The sequence below is a fragment of the Manis javanica genome, chromosome 7 (genome assembly GCF_040802235.1).
Source record: "Manis javanica isolate MJ-LG chromosome 7, MJ_LKY, whole genome shotgun sequence".
Lineage (NCBI taxonomy): Eukaryota > Metazoa > Chordata > Mammalia > Pholidota > Manidae > Manis > Manis javanica.
Window position 1 is genome coordinate 74,900,335 of NC_133162.1, and position 23,637 is coordinate 74,923,971.

The 23,637-nt window shown below is 42.0% G+C and overlaps 2 protein-coding genes across 3 annotated transcripts in view; both read right to left on the reverse strand.

Annotated features, from left to right (window-relative positions):
* The window catches only part of LOC140850431 (AN1-type zinc finger protein 4-like), a 77,413-nt gene extending 73,911 nt beyond the window's left edge, over positions 1-3,502 (reverse strand). The window contains exon 1 of one of the 2 annotated variants that reach the window (XM_073241160.1): positions 2,703-3,502. The gene's annotated coding sequence lies outside the window, so the exon portion shown is untranslated. Of the gene's footprint in view, positions 1-489; positions 930-2,702 lie in introns of those variants that run through there. The other variant, XM_073241159.1, reaches the window with a different exon arrangement.
* A 193-nt stretch (positions 3,503-3,695) lies between these two features.
* The window catches only part of LOC118969541 (WASH complex subunit 2-like), a 79,784-nt gene continuing 59,842 nt past the window's right edge, over positions 3,696-23,637 (reverse strand). Inside the window, 11 exon segments of the mRNA XM_073241163.1 lie at positions 3,696-3,955; positions 3,957-4,039; positions 5,377-5,409; positions 5,412-5,562; positions 6,366-6,980; positions 10,851-11,063; positions 11,413-11,475; positions 12,447-12,508; positions 12,511-12,565; positions 13,122-13,208; positions 13,336-13,461. Coding sequence (XP_073097264.1) covers positions 3,902-3,955; positions 3,957-4,039; positions 5,377-5,409; positions 5,412-5,562; positions 6,366-6,980; positions 10,851-11,063; positions 11,413-11,475; positions 12,447-12,508; positions 12,511-12,565; positions 13,122-13,208; positions 13,336-13,461 — 1,542 coding nt within the window. The 3' untranslated portion in view covers positions 3,696-3,901.

Here is a 23,637-nt window from a genome sequence, read left to right on the forward strand (position 1 = left end):
TTAAGAGTGATGGCATCAAAAAACCATTTCTCAATCAACTTCCAAAACCTCTCTCTTGAAAAACTTCTAAACAACACACCAAAAATAAAAGGAAGATAGTATAGCGCTGAATAATTTCAGAAACTCGGAGTCAGTTTTATCCTCTGTTCTATGGAATACTAGCCACAAAAGACATCTCTTTTAAACTTTTCCCCCCGCATAGAGATCCAGAATCCTCTGTAGCCATTAAAAATATTGACTTGTAATGAACCGTTTTTTACTAATGTGTGAAACTATCCCTAAGTTATAAAAACGGGTTACAGAATTATATACACATCATCCATACGCTAAACTCTAGGCTGGAATCAATTTCCTAGTGGGACAGGGAAATCCTTCGGATCCAACTTCTACAGGAGCCTTCAATGCACAGCACTTGAAGACTACCGGGTCACCTGCGCAGCCCGCGTTCCTCCAAGATACTCTCCGACTACCCAGTCGCACCGGCCTGACCTGGAGGGCAGCTGTCAGACCCCACGACAGAGTCGGCGACTTGGAGATCCGCACCCGTCGGGAGGGGCGGAGCACACCGCGTCGCGCTTGCGGAGGGACGGAAAGCAAAGGATGTGTTGTCGACTAGACGCCGGGGCAGCTGCGGCGGCGGAAGAGGCGGGCCCGGCTGCCCTGCGTAGGGCAGCCAGTGGCAGCAGCGCGGCCAGGCTCAGCGGCCGCGCAACCCGGGCGCCCTCCGCGGCTTTCTCGTCCACTCCCTCTCCTGACCGCAGGCTTACACGAAGGCGCAGTCCTGCGAGCTAAACCGCTCCAGGTACTACTAGCAACGCATCGCTGCCGTCACACCCCCGCCGCTTCGTGACACCGCGTACCAATCGCTCGCCGGCGCGCGCGTGGCCCTCCAATCAGGGGGAAGCTGCGGACGCCGGTGGTTGCTCGGGAGATGCAGCTCCTTTGCATTCGGCGGTGGTGGTTGGTTAGGAGAGGCCCGGATGTTAACCCTTTATTACTAAGAGGACACCTGACTAGGGCAGAACTGTGCGGGACTAGCTTCGGCCAACAAAGTGTGTACAGCGCCTTCCCTAGACCATTCTAGGTTGCCCTTAAAAGAGGTGCCATGTGGTGGGGTAAGGAGGGTCCCCGGCAGACGATGTCCAGTCGATCAGTCGATGGCCTTTCCAAAGCCTGTGCACTGCCAGTGCATCCCGGGTCGTCCCACCTTGAACAGACACCGTTTCCAGGGCTTCACTGTTCCCTAATGTTTCAGGCCTCACTTCCCTAATCTGAAATCGGGGGCCACTGCTAATGCCTGGTTGAAAACAAGGGTGAAAGCAAACAACCCTCTGAAGTCTTACCCACTTACTCCTCACCAAATTTACTAAGACTTGTAGGCCAGGGTATTCGAGTGGACACCCTGAGCTGTTAAATCCCAGCTTTGGGTAAGCCCAGCCACCCGGCTTCCCATTTCCACCCCCTACCCCCACGCCCCGCATTAATTCCCAAGCTACTGACAAACCTTCCAACCTGAAAACAGTCCCCCACTCCTTTCTCCCTGTTTCTCACAAGTGTTCCAAATGCAACCTTTGAAGATTTTCCTAGCAAACTGGCCTGTTTGACTAGGTGGATTACTCAGCTGACAATGAACATAATCTTCCTCCCACAGCAATTTCACTCATCTTCATCTTTTGGCTCAGAGCAACAAGTCTAAGATGAACCCCAGCACCCAATCTCTGCCCTTTCTCCTTCTAAGACCCCATCCCCCAATTTATCTCCACAATTCAACAAACTATTGAGCATACAGGAAGGTTTATGATGAGGCATGGGGTTTTCATTCATCTTTAGGCTCTCTTCCACTGTTCCTTCTTAAACTCCAACACTGAATAGACTGCAGCCCCTTGAAGACAGAGATGATTATCTTTTCATACTAGACTCTAAAATAGTGCCTAGATGAACTGGATCTTACTTAATCAAAAATTTTCTCAACCTGCCTCCCCACTTGTCAGGGATGACTGAGAGCATGGAGGCTTTGGAGTCTGGTAGATGAATTTAAAGCCTTGGGTTCCAACACTGGACGCTCTGTTACTTTGGCCAAATTATTCTTTCTCATTATCATCATCTACCATTTTTCAAGTATTCTATAGTTAACAAGGGACTTTGCATATTCTCTCCCATCACATTCCTGCAAGGTTGGTACTGAAACCCCTACTAGACATGAAAGGAAATAGACACTAAGAGTGGTAAAACAATTTGCGTATACTCAATAAACTCTTACGTGGGAGAAGCAGATTTAAATCTAGGTCTCAATACAAAAACCCAAACTTGTTCCATTATTCTGCACTGCTTCCAGATTTCTGTCTTATCTGTAAATTGAGGCCATTACCTATCTGGTAGTTATAGACACCAAATAAAATAACATGCAAAGTACCTACAACTGGACCATTAGGTTCCCTCCCACTTTCAAACCTCTCAAAATAGCAATTGACATATTTTCTGACTCAACTGTCTCATAAATTCCCTGGAATCAATCTTAATGGTGGACCATTAGATTCCATCACTCCAAAAAAAAAGCAGCATGTTTAACAAATGCTTGTGAGTCAGCCCCACAGTAGGCCCAGACTTGGAGCAGAAAACTATGTACACAAGTAACCTAGCAGACAGAAGGTAGGTGGACAAAAGGGACAGGGAAAAGGAGTAGGCAACTAGTAAGCACCCACCTCTGCCATCAAGTCGCTCTCCTAGCACACAGTAGGGCAAACAGCTGATCTGTGAGAGCTGTACAAATTCTTTTGACTCTTGAGCATGAACAACTCCCAGTTCAATCTTAAAAGTGCCCAAAGAAGAAGTCGGTGGTTTCGGGACTGGTGAAACCAACTGGGCCTGCCTACAAAGTTTGTGCCGTGGTATAGATTGAATACTCAGCACCAAGATGACACAGCATAGGAAACACAGACTGGAGAGGGTGGGGGGGAGCAGTCATCCACAGGCTAGTGGCTACCACACTGGACAGAACAGTTACAGAACACTCCCATCAATGTAGAGTTCTATGGAACAGTGCTGCTCCAGGAGCTGACATTTCCACCCTCAGCACTTCTCCCTAGCATTACATGGGTTCATTCTGCTTCTTTCACAATATAATGCAAAGCTCCAAGGAATGGCAATGGATGCCTTAGAGCAAGGGTCAGCAAACTGTTTCTGTAAAGGGCCAGGTAGAAAACGTATCTTAGGCTTTGTGGGCTATCCACTGTTACAACTATTTAACCTCTAGTATTGTAGGTAGGGTAAAAACAACCATAAATAATATGTAAATGAATGGATATAGTGTGTTCCAATAAAACTTTATTTAAAAAAAAAGACAGTAGAATGCCATAATTTACCAGACCTGGCTTCAGTGAAACTGTACAGGCATCTTCAGAATACAGTGGAATCAGAGGAAATCCCCCTCTCCTATTGCAAAGAATCGTGAAGTATATAATCTCACATCTTCTTTCTTTATTACTTGTCCACGCTCTGACTAAGCTCGGGCTCCCATTCAGGTTAGAAAGACTCCTGGCCATTTGTCTGGCATCTTCTACATCTAGGATTCCCTGCCCACCCACGAAAGGTACAAATATATTTATTGTCCAACATGCCCTAAATCATACTGTGATCCTACCAAGGCTAATTAAAATATAGTTTAAAGGGGAAAAAAACAATGAAAATACCCCAACAACATTGTGAAACATTTATTTTTGTTTTGCAGTATTAAGCCATGATTAAAACCACTGTAGAAAAATACAAAGTACACTGGATAAGAGGTAAGTTAGCTGTTTCAGTATTTGCTTTTATAATTCAGTTAAGACAATGGGCACCTAAGATAGCATCATTAACTCAAAGATGCAGCTGAAGGGTTAGATATGATACCCTGTCCATTCTACTAGCCTCCAAAAGCATTCAAGGGATCATCAAATATGTCTGACACCTTCTTTTCAGATTTTTAGTTCAGGCACTGCCTGTGAGGATCGACTTTTCGGTTTGGTTTTCTTAGCCTGGACACCAGAGGAGCGTAAGTCATCTTTAAAAAGAAAAAGAGAAAGAAAGAAAGAAAAAGAGATGTGAATAGGCAAGAAAATGAGTGCTTTTAAGGTGCATCTACACAAATCACAAAAGACTCAAGTCTGGTAACAGTATGGGACCAAAAAACACTATGACAGAGTCAAGCCTCCTAGATTTTGGTCCTGGCTCTGCAACTAACTATTTGACTCACATACCAGTCATAGGTTCTTTCTAAGCACAATTTTCTCAGCTACAAAGGTATATATGTACATATGCAAGAGAGGGAAAGGGAAAAGAAAACGATCTCCAATCCACTCCAACTTTATGATATGTAACATTGTACTTCATTCAACCTTTTCCCATTGGATTTTAAGAGCAATAAAAGTAAGCAACGGGAAATTCAAAATAGGAGTTGCCCTCTTTTAGAATAAATGCATCAATCTGCGGCATATCTATGTAAGTGCTAAGAATGTAAGTCTTGATGACTCCATTCCTGCTCAGTTTTCCACTGACACCAGTGTTTTATTAAAACAGGCATGCATTACTTTTTTTATAATAAAACAAAAGAAGTTTCTTCTGCACCCCAGGTGACGGGAAGCACATGGAGACAAAGCACAAGGCTCATGTAGGGAACAGTCCCAGTGTGGCCCTGCAATACCAGCTTTCTCCCAGTTAACCCCCAGATCAACCCCTGGGGGAGGAAGGGGAAAAGTAATAAATGGGTATTTGGCCTCAACTCAAGCTCTATCTACCGACACAGAACATACCAGAAGCTGTACATTTAGGTTTATGGGACATTTGGATTGGCCCTCAGTAAAGTAGTTACACCATGGAAAGAAAATGAGTATGTTTACACACAGAGATTGTTGGTGAAATGCAATGTATGAGTTATAACCTGCTTTCCTATATAGTCCTGCTCTCCTGCACCGCCCCTCCATTCTCTAAACCACTGATGCTCACTATCCTGTTAGGACTCTGACTCAATCAAATACCTCACACCCGAGACAGCCACCTCAATATACTTTAGCCTGTGGGGTAGTTTCTGGTCTCCTTTCATAATCAGAGTGTTCCAGGTAATTGGCAGTGGGTGTACTAAGATATAAACTAAATTATACTTAAAAATCAGATTCTGCCCCTTCAAATTCCTTCATGTCCATCATACCCAAAAGTTGTTTCACCAAAATGACTAATCCATTCACTTGTCCATCCTTAGCCTAACTCAGGGTTAGATAGCATGCCAAAGGAAACCCACTGGGGTGCACTGTCCAGGCAAGGGCCAAGACAAAGGTAGCAGGAGAAATAATCAAGTCACTGAATGAATGACTTTCTATGTCATATGAAGACAACCAAACTTACCCATATCATCAGCAAATACAGACTTGGCTTCACTTTCTTTTCGGACATTTCTTTTGGTTTTACAGTTAAGTCAGCAAAGATGTCAATATTATCATCAAACAAGTTAGACTCAAATGTTCTTTCCTTCTCTCTTGTTTTCTGTGAGGGTTTAATTGCTTCTGTAGCAAATATATCATCCTTGTTAAGCTAAAAAATGAAACAATTTTAAATTAAAAAAAAACTTGATTTAACTGCCCCCTCAGCCTGGAATGCACTATTCCAGGATCTCTGCCAGCCCTGGTCCTTCTCAGGCCTGTCTCAGCTCAAACGCCAGCTCTGCGGAGCGGCCTTCTCTACCACTCCACATGCAGGAGCTCCTCCCATCCCTATTGGTCATTCTTGTCCCAAGGCCTTGGATTGTTTTCTTTATGACACTTAACTTTGTCTGAAAACTTCTTATTTATCTGTGGCCCTGCCTGTAGCCCCCGCTCCTCCCTAAGAACTCTGAGGAGCACAGTGCCGGTTCTCGTTCTCCCTGTGCCCGTTTCTGGATGCTCAGTGAACCCCCGCCAGAGAGTACCTGACCACTGAAGGCCTTACCGCTGCACTAAATCGTCAGCCCCAGCCAGGGCCTGTTTTCCCACAAACCTGAGGTTCAACTCTCAAGCTGTACCAATAGTGGTTGATATATGTCAGAGTGGCATGCCAAGGAAGCTGCACTGACATTCTGGTAAAAATGACAAAAACCAAGACCTGTACCAGTGGTTATGGCTAACCAGGAACTACCCCCTACATGAAACAAAATACTACTTCTAGGTAAGTTTCAGAGTTATTAATAAGAAAACCTTATTGTAGTTACAAACCAAATAGTGATCAGATAGCAATGAAACAAGCTTAATGCAATCTTAATTATGCAAATGTAATGTACATTAATGTCATCAAATAAGCCAATCAGGTATTTTTCCCTTAACATAGAACCAAGCACAAAACGTATTTTTATGTCTTATTACCTCAAAAATATCTTGTGATTTTGAGATGACATCCTGCTGATGGTTGGATTTTGACTCATTTTTCTTACCCTTCTGGTCTATAAAGAGATCATCCTCATCTTCCAGGAGAGGGAAGGGATTTGTTTTCTTTGCTGGTTTTGGTGTAACAGACTGAAAGAGATCATCATCACTGCCTGCCTCACCTAGAGCAGGAAACACGGAGCTCTTTTCTTTACTTCCCCCTGGAGGTGTACCTAGGCTCTCTGCTGCCTTCACCAAGACTGTTTTTCTCCCAGTGGACTGAGAACCAGGGCCCTTGGAAAAAATGTCCTCCAAATCAAAAATGTCATTCTCAAGAGGCTGACCAAAAGATTTCGCAAAGGAGTTTCCATACATTCCAAGCACGGGAACACCTGCCCAAGGTGGAGTAGCAGTTGCCACAGCTTCCTCAGAGTCTTTTCCACCACGTGTTCTGGGCTGTGGCTGACAGCCATCTGGTGAAATGGTGCCATCTGCCAATTGTGCAACATATCTCCTGGGGACACTCACGTCCTCAGCCTCACTGGACTCCAGGGCAGCCAACTGCCGAGCTGTGCGGGTCTGTGGTCTGCGCTTTCCTCTGACTTTGACCCTGCTCTGCAGTGGCAAAAATCAAATGTTGATATGATGATTAAAAAAAAAGTTTTCAAGACACTGGGAGCCAAGATGGCGGCATGAGTAGGACAGTGGGAATCTCCTCCCAAAAACATATATATTTTTGAAAATACAACAAATACAACTATCCCTAAAAGAGAGACCAGAAGACACAGGACAACAGCCAGACTACATCCACACCTGCGAGAACCCAGCGCCTGGTGAAAGGGGTAAGACACAAGCTGCAGCCCGGCGGGACCCGAGGTCCCTCACCCCAGCTCCCGGCGGGAGGAGAGGAGTCAGACCAGGGAGGGAGAGGGAGCCCAGGACTGCAAAACACCCAGCCCCAGCCATCCGCACCAGAGCGCAGACACACAGTGCATGCGTGGGGTCCTGGAAACCAGGGAAGCAGGACAGTAAGACCTGTGAGGGGGTCCCGCAGCCGGCGACCCTGGGACAAAGTAAAGCGGGTGCTTTTTGAAAGTCTTAAAGGGACAGGGACCCCACAACTGGACAGAAGCATCCCGGATCACAGTCCAGCAGCTGGAAATTCCAGGGATCTCTGGGCGCACTAACCCCCTGGACAACAGCTGTGAGACCCCTCACGGAGGTAAACAGCCAAACAGCCCCCCTGATCATTACCCCTCTGGGGCCCTGCCATAGCAGAGCAGCGGCCTGAGGCTGGCCACGCCCACAGCAAGGGAGCGTCCTCCATACCAGGCCAGAAGAGAGCGGCATGATATACTTAATGCAATGAAACAGAAGGGCCTCGAACCAAGAATACTGCATCCAGCACGATTATCATTTAAATATGAAGGAGGGATTAAACAAGTCCCAGACAAGCAAAAGTTGAGGGAATTTGCCTCCCACAAACCACCCCTACAGGTCATCTTACAGGGACTGCTCTAGATGGGAGCACTCCTAAAAAGAGCACAGAACAAAACACCCAACATAAGAAGAATGGAGGAGGAGGAATAAGAAGGGAGAGAAATAAAGAATCATCAGACCGTGTTTATAATAGCTCAATAAGCGAGTTAAGTTAGACAGTAAGATAGTAAAGAAGCTAACCGTGAACCTTTGGTAACCACAAACTTAAAGCCTGCAATGGCAATAAGTACATACGTTTCAATAATCACCCTAAATGTAAATAGACTGAATGCACCAATCAAAAGACAGAGAGTAATAGAATGGACAAAAAAGCAAGACCCATCCATGTGCTGCTAACAAGAGACTCACCTCAAACCCAAAGACCTGCACAGACTTAAAGTCAAGGGATGGAAAAAGATATATCGTACAAACAACAGAGAGAAAAAAGCAAGTGTAGCAATACTAGTATCAGACAAAATAGACTTCAAAATGAAGAAAGTAACAAAAGATAAAGATGGACATTATATAATGATAAAGGGCTCAGTCCAACAAGAGGATATAACCATTATAAATATATATGCACCCAAAACAGGAGCACCAAGATATGTGAAAAAAATACTAACAGAATTAAAGGAGGAAATAGAATGTAATGCATTCATTTTGGGAGACTTTAACACACTGCTCACTGCAAAGGACAGATCCACCAGAGAGAAAATAAATAAGGACATAGAGGCACGAACAACACACTACAACAGATGGACCTAATAGTCATCTATAGAACTCTACATCCAAAAGCAACAGGATAGACATTCTTCTCAAGGGCACATGGAATATTCTCCAGAATAGACCACATACTAGGCCACCAAAAGAGCCTCAGTAAATTCCATAACATTGAAATCCTACCAATCAACTTTTCAGACCACAAAGGCATAAAATTAGAAATAAATTGTACAAAGAAAGCACAAAGGCTCACAAACACATGGAGGCTTAACAACATACTCCTAAATAATCGATGGATCAATGACCAAATTAAAATGGAGATACAGCAAAATATGCAAATAAATGACAACAACAACACAAAGCCCCAACTACTGTGGGATACAGCAAAAGCAGTCTTAAGAGGAAAGTATATAGTAATCCAGGCATATTTTAAGAAGGACGAACAAACCAAAATGAATAGTCTAAAGACACAATTATCAAAATTGGAGTAAGAAGAACAAATGACGCCTAAAGTCAGCAGAAGGAGGGACATAATAAAGATTAGAAAGAAAACTACAGACCATTATCCCTGATGAACGTAGATGCAAAAATACTCAACAAAATATTAGCAAACTGAATTCAAAAATACATCAAAAGGATCATACACCATGACCAACTGGGATTCATCTCAGGGATGCAAGGATGATACAACACTGGAAAATCCATTAAGATCATGCACCACATCAACAAAAAGAAGGACAAAAACCACATGATCATCTCCATAGATGCTGAAAAAGCATTCGACAAAATTCAACATACATTCATGATAAAAACTGTCAACAAAATGGGCATAGAGGGCAAGTACCTCAACATAATAAAGGCCATATATGATAAACCCACAGCCAACATTATACTAAACAGCGAGAAGCTGAAAACCTTTCCTCTGCGATTGGGAACAAGACAGGGATGCCCACTCTCCCCACTGTTATTCAACATAGTACTGGAGGTCCTAGCCATGGCAATTAGACAGAACAAAGAAATACAAGGAATCCAGATTGGTAAAGAAGCAGTCAAACTGTCACTATCTGCAGATGACATGATATTGTACATAAAAAACCCTAAAGACTCCACTCCGAAATTACTATAGCTAATATCGAAATTCAGCAAAGTTGCAGGATACAAAAGTAACACACAGAAATCTGTGGTTTTCCTATACACTAACAATAAACTAATAGAAAGAGAAATCAGGAAGACAATTCCATTCACAATAGCATCAAAAAGAATAAAATACATAGGAATAAACCTAACCAAGGAAGTGAAAGACCTATACCCTGAAAACCATAAGACACTCTTAAGAGAAATTAAAGAGGTCACTAACAAATGGAAACTCGTCCCATGCTAGTGGCTAGGAAGAATTAATATCATCAAAATGGCCATCCTGCCCAAAGAAATATACAGATTCGATGCACTCCCTATCAAATTACCAACAGCATTCTTCAATGAACTGGAACAAATAGTTCAAAAATTCATATGGAAACACCAAAGACCCCAAATAGCTAAAGCAATATTGAGAAGGAAGAATAAAGTGGGGGGGCGGATATCACTCCCCAACTTCAAGCTCTACTACAAAGCCACAGTAATCAAGACAATTTGGTACTGGCATAAGAACAGAGCCACAGACCAATGGAACTGAATAGACTCCAAACATTAACTGAAACATATATAGCCAACTAATATTCGATAAAGGGGCCATGGACATACAATGGGGACAGTTAAGTGTGAGCAGAGCTGTCCGTGAGGAGGAGCGTTCCTGAAGCAGCAGCCAGGCTGGTGGCAGCAGCAGGCAGGGAAATGTGTGTGCAGGGAATGGTGCCTGATATGACTGTAGTTTAGCCTCGCCGTATGGGGCGACTGGTGGGAAAGTTGGATGCTTTGGTTAGCATGGATTATAAAAGGCTTTAATATCAAACTGAGGAGCTCAAACTCAAAAGGGCAGTGAGAGACCATCAGAGAGGGACATGATCTGCTCTGTGTTTAGAAGCCTTTCAAGTGGCAGTGCAGGAGAGCCTGGAGGTAGTGGGACTTCAGTGTGGCTACTGATCAGGATGTAAATCAAACAAATGGGAAAGTAGACAGAGAGTTAGGGAGGTGGAAGGAGGACAGAAAAGATGAAGGAAAGATCAGATGCCTCCTTCATATGGGGAGTTAGGGTCAGCCTAATGTGTGTAACAGATGGACTAGGAAGAAACATACAAGTTGTTCTGGTTAAAAAAAAGGGAAGCAAGCAAGCAGAGGCGGTTGCATCACCTTGTTTGCACTGTGTAGAGTGTCTGCCTGAGCTGGAAGATCAAAACTCACACCGGCCTCCCCACTTCCAGAAAGAGTGGGCATACTTCCCAGACTGTGGGTCCTCCCAGGTTCAGATAAAGGGAAAGCCAATTCAGGCAAAACAGGCCTTGTTCCAGAGATCTGGGGAGTCACTGCAGGCAGCAAGGCTGCTGGATTAATTGCTAAATCTGCCTAAAGAAGAAAATTGACACTTATTCTGTATGTTTTCTTAAACACAGCAGCCTGTTCTTATTATTATGACACACAGTGAGAGACTCATTGTACATAACGTATATTATGAGAGGAGAAAGAGACATGCAGGATAGTCTCCTGATCTAGTCTTAGAATTACAACAGAAGGCTACCTGTACCCACCACTGGGACCAAAAAAAGGACATTATAGACAGCACACAAGCAGCAACAACTAGAGGGTGGGGAAGAGATAAGAAAATGCCTAGCAGCAGCTGACAAAAGTAAAAACCCCAAAAAGTTTATAGATGCCACAAGGCAGGCAATGAAGATTCCAGACATGGTATAATTACTTGTATTTTCCAGATCTGAGGGGATGGCTCTTTGGTTTTAAATGGAACGGGATCTGGTGAGTCCTGTGTGAAATTACAGTCAGTTAAAAACCCACTGGGGATAGAAAATGTTCCTTGGATTAAATTTATGCCTGTAAATAAATGTGTGAATGAGGAAAGCTGTCACTTTCTGTAGTTCTCTAATGGGAAAGGCATTCAGATGTCTCCTGGGGCCTCACAACATTTCACTGACATCACTTCACTTATGTATGCCTCCTTATCCACTGGGCAAGTAGAAGGCTGTCAGACTGCACACAGAATAAGGGAGATGGAGACCATGAATAGGATTCCTAAAACTATTAGGGTATCAGAGCACCAAAACCTGACCAGTTGGGGAAATTATCATGCTGGGAATCTCACATGGCAAATATTACAGAGCACACAGAAATTCACACACAGCCTAATGCACTGGTTCTAGAAGCCAAAGCAGCTGAGACTTGGGACAAATCACTGGGGATGTGCTTGTCCTAGAGCCTTGCTGTCAGAGCTCAGGACACTGAGGCCTCAGTGAGACATCCAGGGGCAGCAGCCAGCTGGACCCAGTACTCACTCTCCAGTTCTGAGCTGCCTTCAGGAAGCACTCCACAGAGAAGACTGCTGAGGACAGACGCCTATCAGCAATGATCTCAGGAGCAGTAACAGAGGGGGAACCAAGAAACGGGATGTGACTGATATTTAATTCTAAGTAAACCAAAGGAAGAGCCAGGGGTTCTGGTGGGAAGAAGGTTCTTCACCATACCTCAACTTTATCTTGGAATTGAATGGAAGGACTTCAAAAAATTATTAGTAAGCACAGACTCATAGGACTGGGGTGTGGAATGAGGAGGGGCTGGATGAGCAGGGTTGAAAAATACAGTCAAGGAAAAGAGGTCATCCTAGTCGCTGTTTCCCCCTTAATTAAGAGAACTCTGAATACCCTTGGGCCTGCACGATGGAGTTATTCTATACTGGGATGCAAACAAGAGCCAGAAGTCCTTAAAGAGATCGGTTCTAACCTGAGGTGTTTCCAGTTTCCATTCGCTTTTTTCTTTGATACCTTGAGTGGACTCCATATGCTCTGGTTCCTCAAAGAGGAAATAGAGTGGTCTTTTTTCACTACCTTCTTTTCAGGTATCTTTAAAGAAAAAGAATACCAAAAGTCTATCAAGTATCTTAGAAATTTTAAAAGAAAGTCATATTGCAAAAAAAGGCTCTGGTTTCTGCGTTTTAAAAGTCACTTCTCAAATGAAGGTTTTGAACCAACACAGAGGCGGCTTTTCAGAAATATTCTAAAGACTGACTTTCTTAGGAGCCCTCTCTATGATAAAAAGAAAACAGAACTTATAAAATCTACTGGGCAGGGGGAAAAGGTCACATAGGCAAGCTAACACTCAGATTTAAGGTTCTGCACCTGAAAGGCATGAATAGTTAGTCACCATATTTTATGCACTGGTCTTTCAGTAAGCAACTTAAAAACCAAACAAACTTAAAATACACTAAGAGAATCTGGGTTAGTTAATGCTTTACTATTAGGGAACTTAAGATGGGGACAATACGAACAATACGTTATCTGCCTTTCATTTACTGGTAATCACCACAATTCCGTGTATTTTCCTTAACCGTGTAACTGGACATTAATTTCCTTTCCCAGAAATCTTTCCACTCCTCCACCAGTATTGAGAACAAAAGGCTGGTATCAAAGGCTTCAACTTGGCAGAGCTGAACATATCATCATCTTCATCATCCCCAAACAGGCTCCCAACACTTGGCTCTAACAACTAGAATAGAGTATAAACTCAAATTCAACATCCAAACCAAAACAATTTACAAAGAACAAGGTGAGCAGCTGAGATAATTTCTAATACAATAGCAAAGTCACGATATGGAGAGCCATTCGTAACTGACCCTGGTTTTTTTGGTGCTGGAGAAAATGTCAACATCTGGGTCATTGTCCTAGAGCTTGTGACTGAAAAGGAGTTCTTCATCCTGAAAGACACCCGTGCTCTTGGGCCAGGCATCAGAATCAGAGCCCTGGGAGAAAGAGGAATCTAAGGATTTACCTTATAAGGATCACACACACATGTAAAGATGAAACAACAAAAATGCAGCTTTGTTTATAATGGCTAAAGGTTGGACACAGCCTAAGTCCTAACCAGAAAGGAGTGACACAGTAATATGATGCAATATTACAGAACTATCAAAAATAAGGGAGAATGTATTTATAAGTACAGGTAACATAAACATACTCTGGAAAGATCATTGTTCAACTTTGTGTAGCATCTCAATGTTTTATATTAAAAACAATAAATTAGTTCCACAATAAGAAACATTTTAGGGGTAAATATACACAAACTTAAACAAGTTCTCTCCATTTCATTCCCAACGGGAGGAAAAGACTTAATACCAGAAAATACATGGTGGTCAAGCATGTATCCTTCTAACCTGTCAGCATCGAAGTCCAAAGAACTGCACAGGTATGACTAGCCAACCTTCCCCTATGCCCATCCACCTCTTATCCCACTACCTTCAGATTCCAAACAAGTTCTTTTTGTTTCTAGGACAGCTGACATTTGAAAATTACTGTTCACATTACTTGGTTGGATACTATAATGCCCCAGACTTTACATTCTAAAATTCTCCCCTATTTATTCTTTACTATCACACCCACAGATTACAACAAAACTCAATTTAGATAAAACGTGTCACATTAAAAATTAATAATTATTGTTTATTATACATAAAAACCAGTGTAACATAGCAACTACATTTGTGAGTGTCACAACTATGAACATCAATACAAAATCACACACAGTAAGAGACTGGAAGAAAATATACCAAATAATTCATATTCACTCAGTGTAGTCCTCATTTATAAACAGGGTTATACTATTTATGTAATAAAAAATTCTTTAAATGTTTTCTTACAGAAATCAACATGGACTATATCATCAGTTTGAAAAACACTGGAAGAGGGAGGCAAGATGGCGGCATGAGTAGAGCAGCGGAAATCTCCTCCCAAAACCACATATATTTTTGAAAATACAATAAATACAACTATTCCTAAAAGAGAGAACAGAAGACACAGGACAACATCCAGACTACATCCCACACCTGTGAGAACCCAGCGCCTTGTGAAGGGAGTAAGATACAAGCCGCGGCATGGCGGGACCCCGAGCGTCCTACACCCCAGCTACTGGTGGGAGGAGAGGAGTCAGAGAGGTGAAGGGACAGGGAGCCCAAGACTGCTAAATAGCCAGCCCTAGCCATCCGCACCAGAGCACAGATTACACTGCGTGCGTGGGGTGCTGGAAACTATGGAAACAGGACAGAAAGACCTGTGAGCGGGTACCCGCAGCCAGAGCCAAAGGTACAAAGAAAAGCGAGAGCTTTTTGTAAGTCTTAAAGGGACAGGGGACACCACAGCTGGACGGAAGGGTCCAGAGACACCACAGCGGGATGGAAGCATCCAGGGACACTTAGCTCAGAAGCTTGGAATCCCAGGGAACTCTGGGCACTCTAACCCCCTTGGCAGCAGGGCAGCTGGGAGGTACCTAATGGAGATAAACAGCCTCCGGGCACGTTTCCCCTGTGACGAAGCTCCGCGATATCAGAGCTGCCACCCTTGAGGCAGGCCATGCGCACAGCAACTGCAGAGCTAAACTCCACAGCGGCCGGGCAAGAATCAGAAAAGCCGCCTGCACGCAGCTGCCCAGCACAAGCTGCTAGAGGTCCACTGTTCTCCAAGGAGAAGAAGGCCACAAACCAACAAGAATGAACATTCTCCCAGCTGTCACATGTGCCAGCTCCGCAAACTATATCTATCGCCATGAAAAACGCAGAAAAATTGATATGGACCCAAAATCACAACCCCTGAGGAGATAGGCCACTAACCAGTTTTCCTGAAACAGAATTCAAAATAAAAATCATAAACATGCTAACGGAGCTGCAGAGAAACATACAAGGGCGAAGGGATGACGTCCCGGAGGGAGACTACAGAAGTGAAACAATCTCTGGAAGCATTTCTAAGCAGAAAGGATAAGATGCAAGAGGCCATTGATGGAATAGAAATCAGAAAACAGGAACGCATAGAAGCTGACGCAGAGAAAGATAAAAGGATCTCCAGGAATGAAACAATATTAAGAGAACTGTGTGACCAATACAAAAGGAACAATATCCGCATTAGAGGGGGTACCAGAAAAAGAAGAGAGAGAAAAAGGGATAGAAAGTGTCTTTGAAGAAATAATTGCAAGAACTTCCCCAAACTGGGGGAAGAAATAGTTGCTCAGACTACGGAGGCACAAAGAAATCCCAACAGAAGGGACCCAAAGAGGAAAACACCAAGACACATAACAATTAAAATGGAAAAGATCAAGAACAAGGACAGAGTATTAAAGGCAGCCAGAGAGAGAAAAAAGGTCACCTACAAAGGAAAACCCATCAGGCTATCATCAGACTTCTCAAGAGAAACCTTACAGGCCAGAAGAGAATGGCATGATATATTTAATGCAATGAAACATAAGGGCCTTGGACCAAGGATACGGTATCCAGCACGATTATCATTTCAATATGAAGGAGGGATTAAACAATTCCCAGACAAGCAAAAGTTGACGGAATTTGCCTCCCACAAACCACCTCTACAGGATATTTTAGACGGACTGCCCAAGATGGGAGTACTCCTAAAATGAGCACAGAACAAAACACCCAACATAAGAAGAATGGAGGATGAGGAATAAGAAGGGAAAGAAATAAAGAATCATCAGACTGTGATTATAATAGCTCAATAAGCAAGTTATGTTAGACAGTAAGGTAGTAAATCAAGCTAACCTTGAACCTTTCATAAACCACGGAATCTAAGGCTGCAATGGCAATGAGTACATATCTTTCAATAATCACCCTAAATGTAAATGGACTGAATGCACCAATCAAAAGACACAGACTACTAGAATGCATAAAAAAGCAAGACCCATCTATATGCTGCTTACAAGAGACTCACCTCAAACCCAAAGGCATGCACAGATTAAAAGTCAACGGATGGAAAGAGATATTTCATGCAAACAACAGGGAGAAAAAAGCAGGTCTTGCAATACTAGTAACAGACAAAACAGACTTCAAACAAAGAAAGTCTCAAGAGACTAAAGAAGGACACTATATAATGATAAAGGGTCAGTCCACAAAGAGGATATAACATTAGAAATATCTATGCACCCAATACAGGAGCACCAATATATGTGAAACAAATACTAACAGAATTAAAGGAGGAAATAGAATGTAATGCATTCATTTTGGGAGACTTTAACACACCGCTCACTCCAAAGAACAGATCCACCAGAGACAAAATAAATAAGGACATAGAGGCACTGAGTAACACACTATAACAGATGGACTTAATAGTCATCTGTAGAACTCTACATCCAAAAGCAACAGGATACACATTCTTCTCAAGTGCACATGGAATATTCTCCAGAATAGACCACATACTAGGCCACAAAAAGAGCCTCAGTAAATTAAAAAAGATTGAAATCCTACCAACCAACTTTTCAAACCACAAAGGCATAAAAGTAGAAACAAACTGTACAAAGAAAGCAAAAAGGCTCACAAACACATGGAGGCTTAACAACATGCTCCTAAATAATTGATGGATCAATAACCAAATCAAAATGGAGATCCAGCAATATATGGAAACAAATGACAACAACAACACAAAGCTCCAACTTCTGTGGGACACAGCGAAAGCAGTCTTAAGAGGAAAGTATATAGCAATCCAGGTATATTTAAAAAAGGAAGAACAATCCGAAATCAATAGTCTTATGTCACAATTATCAAAATTGGAAAAAGAACAAATGAGGTCTAAGGTCAGCAGAAGGAGGGACATAATAAGATCAGAGAAGAAATAAATAAAATTGATAAAAATAAAACAACAGAAAAAAATCAATGAAACCAAGATCTGTTTCTTCAAGAAAATAAACAAAATAGATAAGCTTCTAGCCAGACTTATTAAGAGAAAAGAGAGTCAACACACATCAACAGAATCAGAAACAAGAAAGGAAAAATCATGACGGACCCCACAGAAATACAAAGAATTATTAGAGACTAGTATGAAAACCTATATGCTGACAAGCTGGAAAACCTAGGAGAAATGGACAACTTTCTAGAAAACTACAACCTTCCAAGACTGACCAAGGAGGAAATAGAAAATCTAAACTGACCAATTACCAGGAACAAAACTGAAGCGGTAATCAGAAAACTATCCAAGAACAAAAAACCCGGGCCAGATGGATTTACCTTGGAATTTTATCAGACATACAGAGAAGACATAATACGCATTCTCCTTAAAGTTTTCCAAAAAACTAGAAGAGAGGGGAAGACTCCCAAACTCATTCCGTGAAGCCAACATTACCCTAATACCAGAACCAGGCAAAGACCCCACAAAAAAAGAAAACTACAGACCATTATCCCTGATGAACGTAGATGCAAAAATACTCAACAAAATATTAGCAAACGGAATTCAAAAATACATCAAGAGGATCATACACCATGACCAAGTGGGATTCATCCCAGGGATGCAAGGACGGTACAACATTTGAAAATCCATCAACATCATCCACCGTATCAACAGAAAGAGGGACAAAAACCACATGAGCATCTCCACAGATGCTGAAAAAGCATTCAACAAAATTCAACATCCATTCATGATAAAAACTCTCAACAAAACGGGCATAGAGGGCAAGTACCTCAACATAATAAAGGCCATATATGATAAACCCAGCTAACACCATACTGAACAGCGAGAGGCTGAAATCTTTTCCAATGAGGTCGGGAACAAGACAGGGATGCCCACACTCCCCACTATTATTCAACATAGTACTGGAGGTCCTACCCATGGCAATTAGACAAAAAAAAGAAATACAAGGAATACAGATTGGTAAAGAAGAAGTCAAACTGTCACCATTTGCAGATGACATGATGTACATAAAAAACCCAAAAGACTCCACTCCAAAACTACTAGAACTAATATAAGAATTCAGCAAAGTTGCAGGGTACAAAATTAACACACAGAAATCTGTGGCTTTCCTATACACTAACAATGAACTAACAGACAGAGAAATCAGGAAGACAATTCCATTCACAATAGCATCAAAAAGAATAAAATACATAGGAATAAACCTAACCAAGGAAGTGAAAGACCTATACCCTGAAAACTACAAGACCCTCTTAAGAGAAATTAAAGAGGACACTGACAAATGGAAACTCATCCCATGCTCCTGGGTAGGAAGAATGAATATCGTCAAAATGGCCATACTGCCCAAAGCAATACACAGATTCGATGCAATCCCTCTCAAATTACCAACAGCATTCTTCAATGAACTGGGAACCAATAGTTCTAAAATTCATATGGAAACACCAAAGACCCCGAATAGCCAAAGCAATCCTGAGAAGGAAGAATAAAGTGGGGGGGATCTAGCTCCCCAACTTCAATCTCTACTACAAAGCCACACTAATCAAGACAATTTGGTACTGGCACAAGAACAGACCCACAAACCAGTAGAACAGAATAGAGACCTCAGATATTAACCCAAACATATATGGCCAATTATTATACGATAAAGGAGCATTGGTCATGCAATGGGGAAATGACAGTCTCTTCAACAGATGGTGCTGGCAAAACTGGACAGCTACATGTAAGAGAATGAAACTGGATCACTGTCTAACACCATACACAAAAGTAAATTCAAAATGGATCAAAGTCCTGAATGTAAGTCATGAAACCATAAAACTTATAAAAAAACATAGGCGAAAATCTCATGGACATAAACATGAGTGACTTCTTCATGAACATACCTCCCTGGACAAGGTAAACAAAAGCAAAAATGAACAAGTGGGACTATATCAAGCTAAAACGTTTCTGTAAAGCAAAGGACACCATCAATAGAACAAAAAGGTATCCCACAGTATGGGAGAATATATTCATAAATGACAGATCCGATAGTGTTGACATCCAAAATATATAAAGAGCTCACACACCTCCACAAACAAAAAGCAAATAATCCAATTAAAAAATGGGCAGAGGAGCTGAAGAGACAGTTCTCTAAAGAAGAAATTCAGATGGCCAACAGCACATGAAAATATAATCCACATCTCTTGTCATCAGAGAAACACAAATTAAAACCACAATGAGATATCAAGTCACACAGGTAAGGATGGCTACCATCCAAAAGACAAACAACAACAAATTTTGGCGAGGTTGTGGAGAAAGGCGAACCCTCCTATACTGGTGGTGGGAATGTGAATTAGTTCAACCATTGTGGATAGCAGTATGGAGGTTCCTCAAAATGCTCAAAATAGAAATACCATTTGACCCAGGAATTCCACTTCTAGGAATTTACCCTAAGAATGCAGCACTACAGTTTGAAAAAGACAGATGCACACCTATGTTTATCGCTGCACTATTTACAATAGCCAAGATATGGAAGCAACCTAAATGTCCATCAGTAGATGAATGGATAAAGAAGATGTGGTACATATACACAATGGAATATTTCTCAGCCATAAGAAAAAAACAGATCCCACCATTTGCAACAACGTGGATGGAGCTAGAGGATATTATGCTCAGTGAAATAAGCCAGGCGGAGAAAGACAAGTACCAAATGATTTCACTCATACATGGAGTATAAGAACAAAGGAAAACTGAAGGACCATTACAGCAGCAGACTCAGAGAGCCGAAGAATGGACTAACAGTTACCAAAGGGAATGGGACTGGGGAGGATGGGTGGGAAGGGAGGGACAAGGGTGGGAAAAAAGAAAGGGGGCATTGAGATTAGCATGTATAGTGTGGGGTGCCACGGGGAAAAAAAAAAAAGAAAAAGCACTGGCATCCTATGGCCTACCAAATGTTGTTGTTGTGTAGTATCTCAGTTCAGTATTATTTATATACCAAAAAATTCTATATAAAGTGTTTACTTTAATGATTTTTAGTATATTCATAGCTGTGGAAATACCACCACAATCCAAGTGTAGAACATCCTCATTACATCAGAAAGAACTCCCAAACCTATTTATTAGTAATGACTCTCCGTTCCTGTCTGCCCCTTTCCTTACACCCAGGCAACCACTTAGCTATTTTCTTTCTCTATATATTTGTCTTTCAGGACATTTTAAATAAATGGAATCATATACTATATGTCTTTTGTCACTGGTTTCTTTGATTCAGCATATGTTGTCAAGGTTCATTAATGTTATACATAATTCTTTTTAATGCCTAATAATATTCCATTGTATGGTAACACCACATTAGTTAATGAACATTTATTTAAATTATTTTCACCTATAGGCTATTTTGAATAATGCTGTTGAAAACATAAAAGTTTTTGTGTGAATGTATATTTTCATCTCTTGCATACATACCTAGTAGTGGAATTACAAGGTCATGTGGTGACTCTTACGTTTAACAATATGAGGAACCACCAAACTGTCTTCCAAAGTGGCTACAGTATCCTACATTCCCAAAAGCAATGAATGACGAAGGTTCTAGTTTCTCCACATACTCACTAACACTTGGCTAATATCAAAAAGTATACAAGGGACAAAGGAGCCAAGATAGTGGTATGAGTAAGGCAGCAGAAATCTCCTCCCAAACACATATATATTTTTTTGAAAATACAACAAATACAGCTGTGCCTAACAGAGAGACCAGAAGATGCAGTACAACAGCCAGGCTACATCTACATCTGCAAGAACTCAGCATCTCACGAAAAGGGTAAGATACAAAGCCACGATACAGCAGGACCTAGCACTCTTCCACCCCAGCTCACCGGCAGGAAGAAAAGAGTCAGAGTGGGGAGGGAGGGGAAGCGCAGGACTGCTAAATAACCAGCCCTAGTAATCTGCACTGGGAGCAAAGACACACATTGCATGGTGTACTGGATATAAGAAAAATAGAAAAGTAAAATCTGCGAGCAGGTCCCCACAGCCAGCTCCCCTGGGATAAAAGAAAAAAGAGTACTTTTTGAAAGTCTTAAAGGGATAGGGGCTTAACAGCTGGATGGAATAGTCCAGGCACACTCAGCCCAGCAGGCTCGGAATCCTAAGGAACTTCAGGCTCTCTAACCCCCTGGGTGGGAATATAGCTCTGAAGTACCTCACAGCAATAAGCAGCCTGCCATTTGTTCCCCCTGGCTGGCGCTGCCCTGCTGCAGCGGCGGAGCAGCTGGAGCGTGATACCGCCCACAGTAACGGCCCTGAGTCTCCTCCCAGCGTGCAGCTACCAGGGCCATACAAACCCGCTGCTGCTGGTGTGCAGCTGCCTGGCAGAGACAGAGAAAGCTGGAACAAGGCACAAAGGGGCTCCATTCTTACAGGAGAACACGTCCGGTGAACCTGTAACTCTCCACAGGGTTCTGGGCTACCCTGAGGGCTGCCCCGCCACAGCAGCTCAGTGTATTAAACCAGAGGCTCCTCCTGGTGTGCGGATAAACAACACAGCAGCGGAGAAGGGCACGGCACCCAGCAAGCAGGAAGGGACTTTGTTCTCCCAGCAGACAGATATGCCACCTGCCTACAACTACCTCTATCGCCATGAAAAGGCAGAAGAATCTGGGCCAGTCAAGAATCACCCAGACAACCACCGAGAGCGGGTGTGGGGAGATAGATATAACTAATCTCCCTGAAAGAGAATTCAAAATAAAGATCATAACCATGCTGATGGACCTGCAGAGAAATATGCAAGAGCTAAGGGATCAAGTCCAGAGGGAGATAATAGAAATGAAACAATCTTTGGAAGGACATATGAGCAGAATGGATGAGGTGCAAGAGACTGTTAATGGAATAGAAATAAGAGAACAGGAGTACAGAGAAGCTGAGGCAGAGAGAGATAAAAAGATCTACAGGAATGAAAGAAATTAAGAGAACTGTGTGACCAATACAAATGGAATAATATTCACTTTATAGGGCTACCAGAAGAAGAACAGAGAGAAAAAGGGATAGAAAGTGTCTTTGAAGAAATAATTGCTGCAAACTTCCCCGAACTGGGGGAGGAAATAGTCTCTCAGAACATGGAAGCCCACAGATCTCCCAACACAAGGGACCCAAGGAGGAAAACACCAAGACATATAATAATTAAAATGGCAAAGATCAAAGACAAAGACAGAGTATTAAAGGCAGCCAGAGAGAGAAAAAAGATCACCTACAAAGGAAAATCCATCAGGCTATCATCAGACTTTTCAACAGAAACCTAACAGGCCAAAAGAGAATGCCATGACATATTTAATGAAATTAAACAGAAGGGCCTTGAAGCAAGAATACTATATCCAGCATGATTATCATTTAAATACAAAGGAAGGATTAAACAATTTCCAGAAAAGCAAAAGTTGACGGAATTTCCCTCCCATAAACCACCTCTACAGGATTTTTTAAAGGGAATGCTCTAGATGGAAGCACTTCTAAGGCTAAATTGATGTCACCAGAGAAAATAAAATCACAGCAAAGAAAGCAGACCAACCAAATACTAAGTAAAGGCAAAAAATAAAATCAACTATTCACAAAAGCAGTCAAAGGAAACACAAAAGAGAACAGAATAAAACACCTAACAAATAAAGAAAGGAAGAGGAAGAATAAGAAGGGAGAGAAAAGAATCATCAAACTGTGTTTATAATAGCTTAATAAATGAGCTAAGTTAGACAGTCAGATAGTAATCAGCGAAGAAATAAATAAAATAAATAAAACTGAAAACAGAACAGTACAAAAAAAATCAATGAAACCAAGAGCTGTTCTTTGAGAAAATAAACAAAATAGATAAGCCCTTAGGAAGACTTATTAAGAGAAAAAGAGAATCTATACACATAAACAGATTCAGAAATGAGAAAGGAAAAATCACGATGGACCCCACAGAAATACAAAGAATTCTTAGAGAATACTATGAAAATCTATATGCTAACAAGCTGGAATACCTAGAAGAAATGGACAATTTCCTAGAAAAATACAACCTTCCAAGACTGACCAATGAAGAAATAGAAAATCTAAACAGACCAATTACCTGCAATGAAATTGAATCGGTAATCAAAAAACTCCCAAGAACAAAATCCCGGGGCAAGATGAATTCACTGCTGAACTCTATTGGACACATAAAGAGGACATAATGCCCATTCTCCTTAAAGTTTTCCAAAAAATAGAAGAGGAGGGAATACTTCCAAACTCATACTATGAAGCCAGCA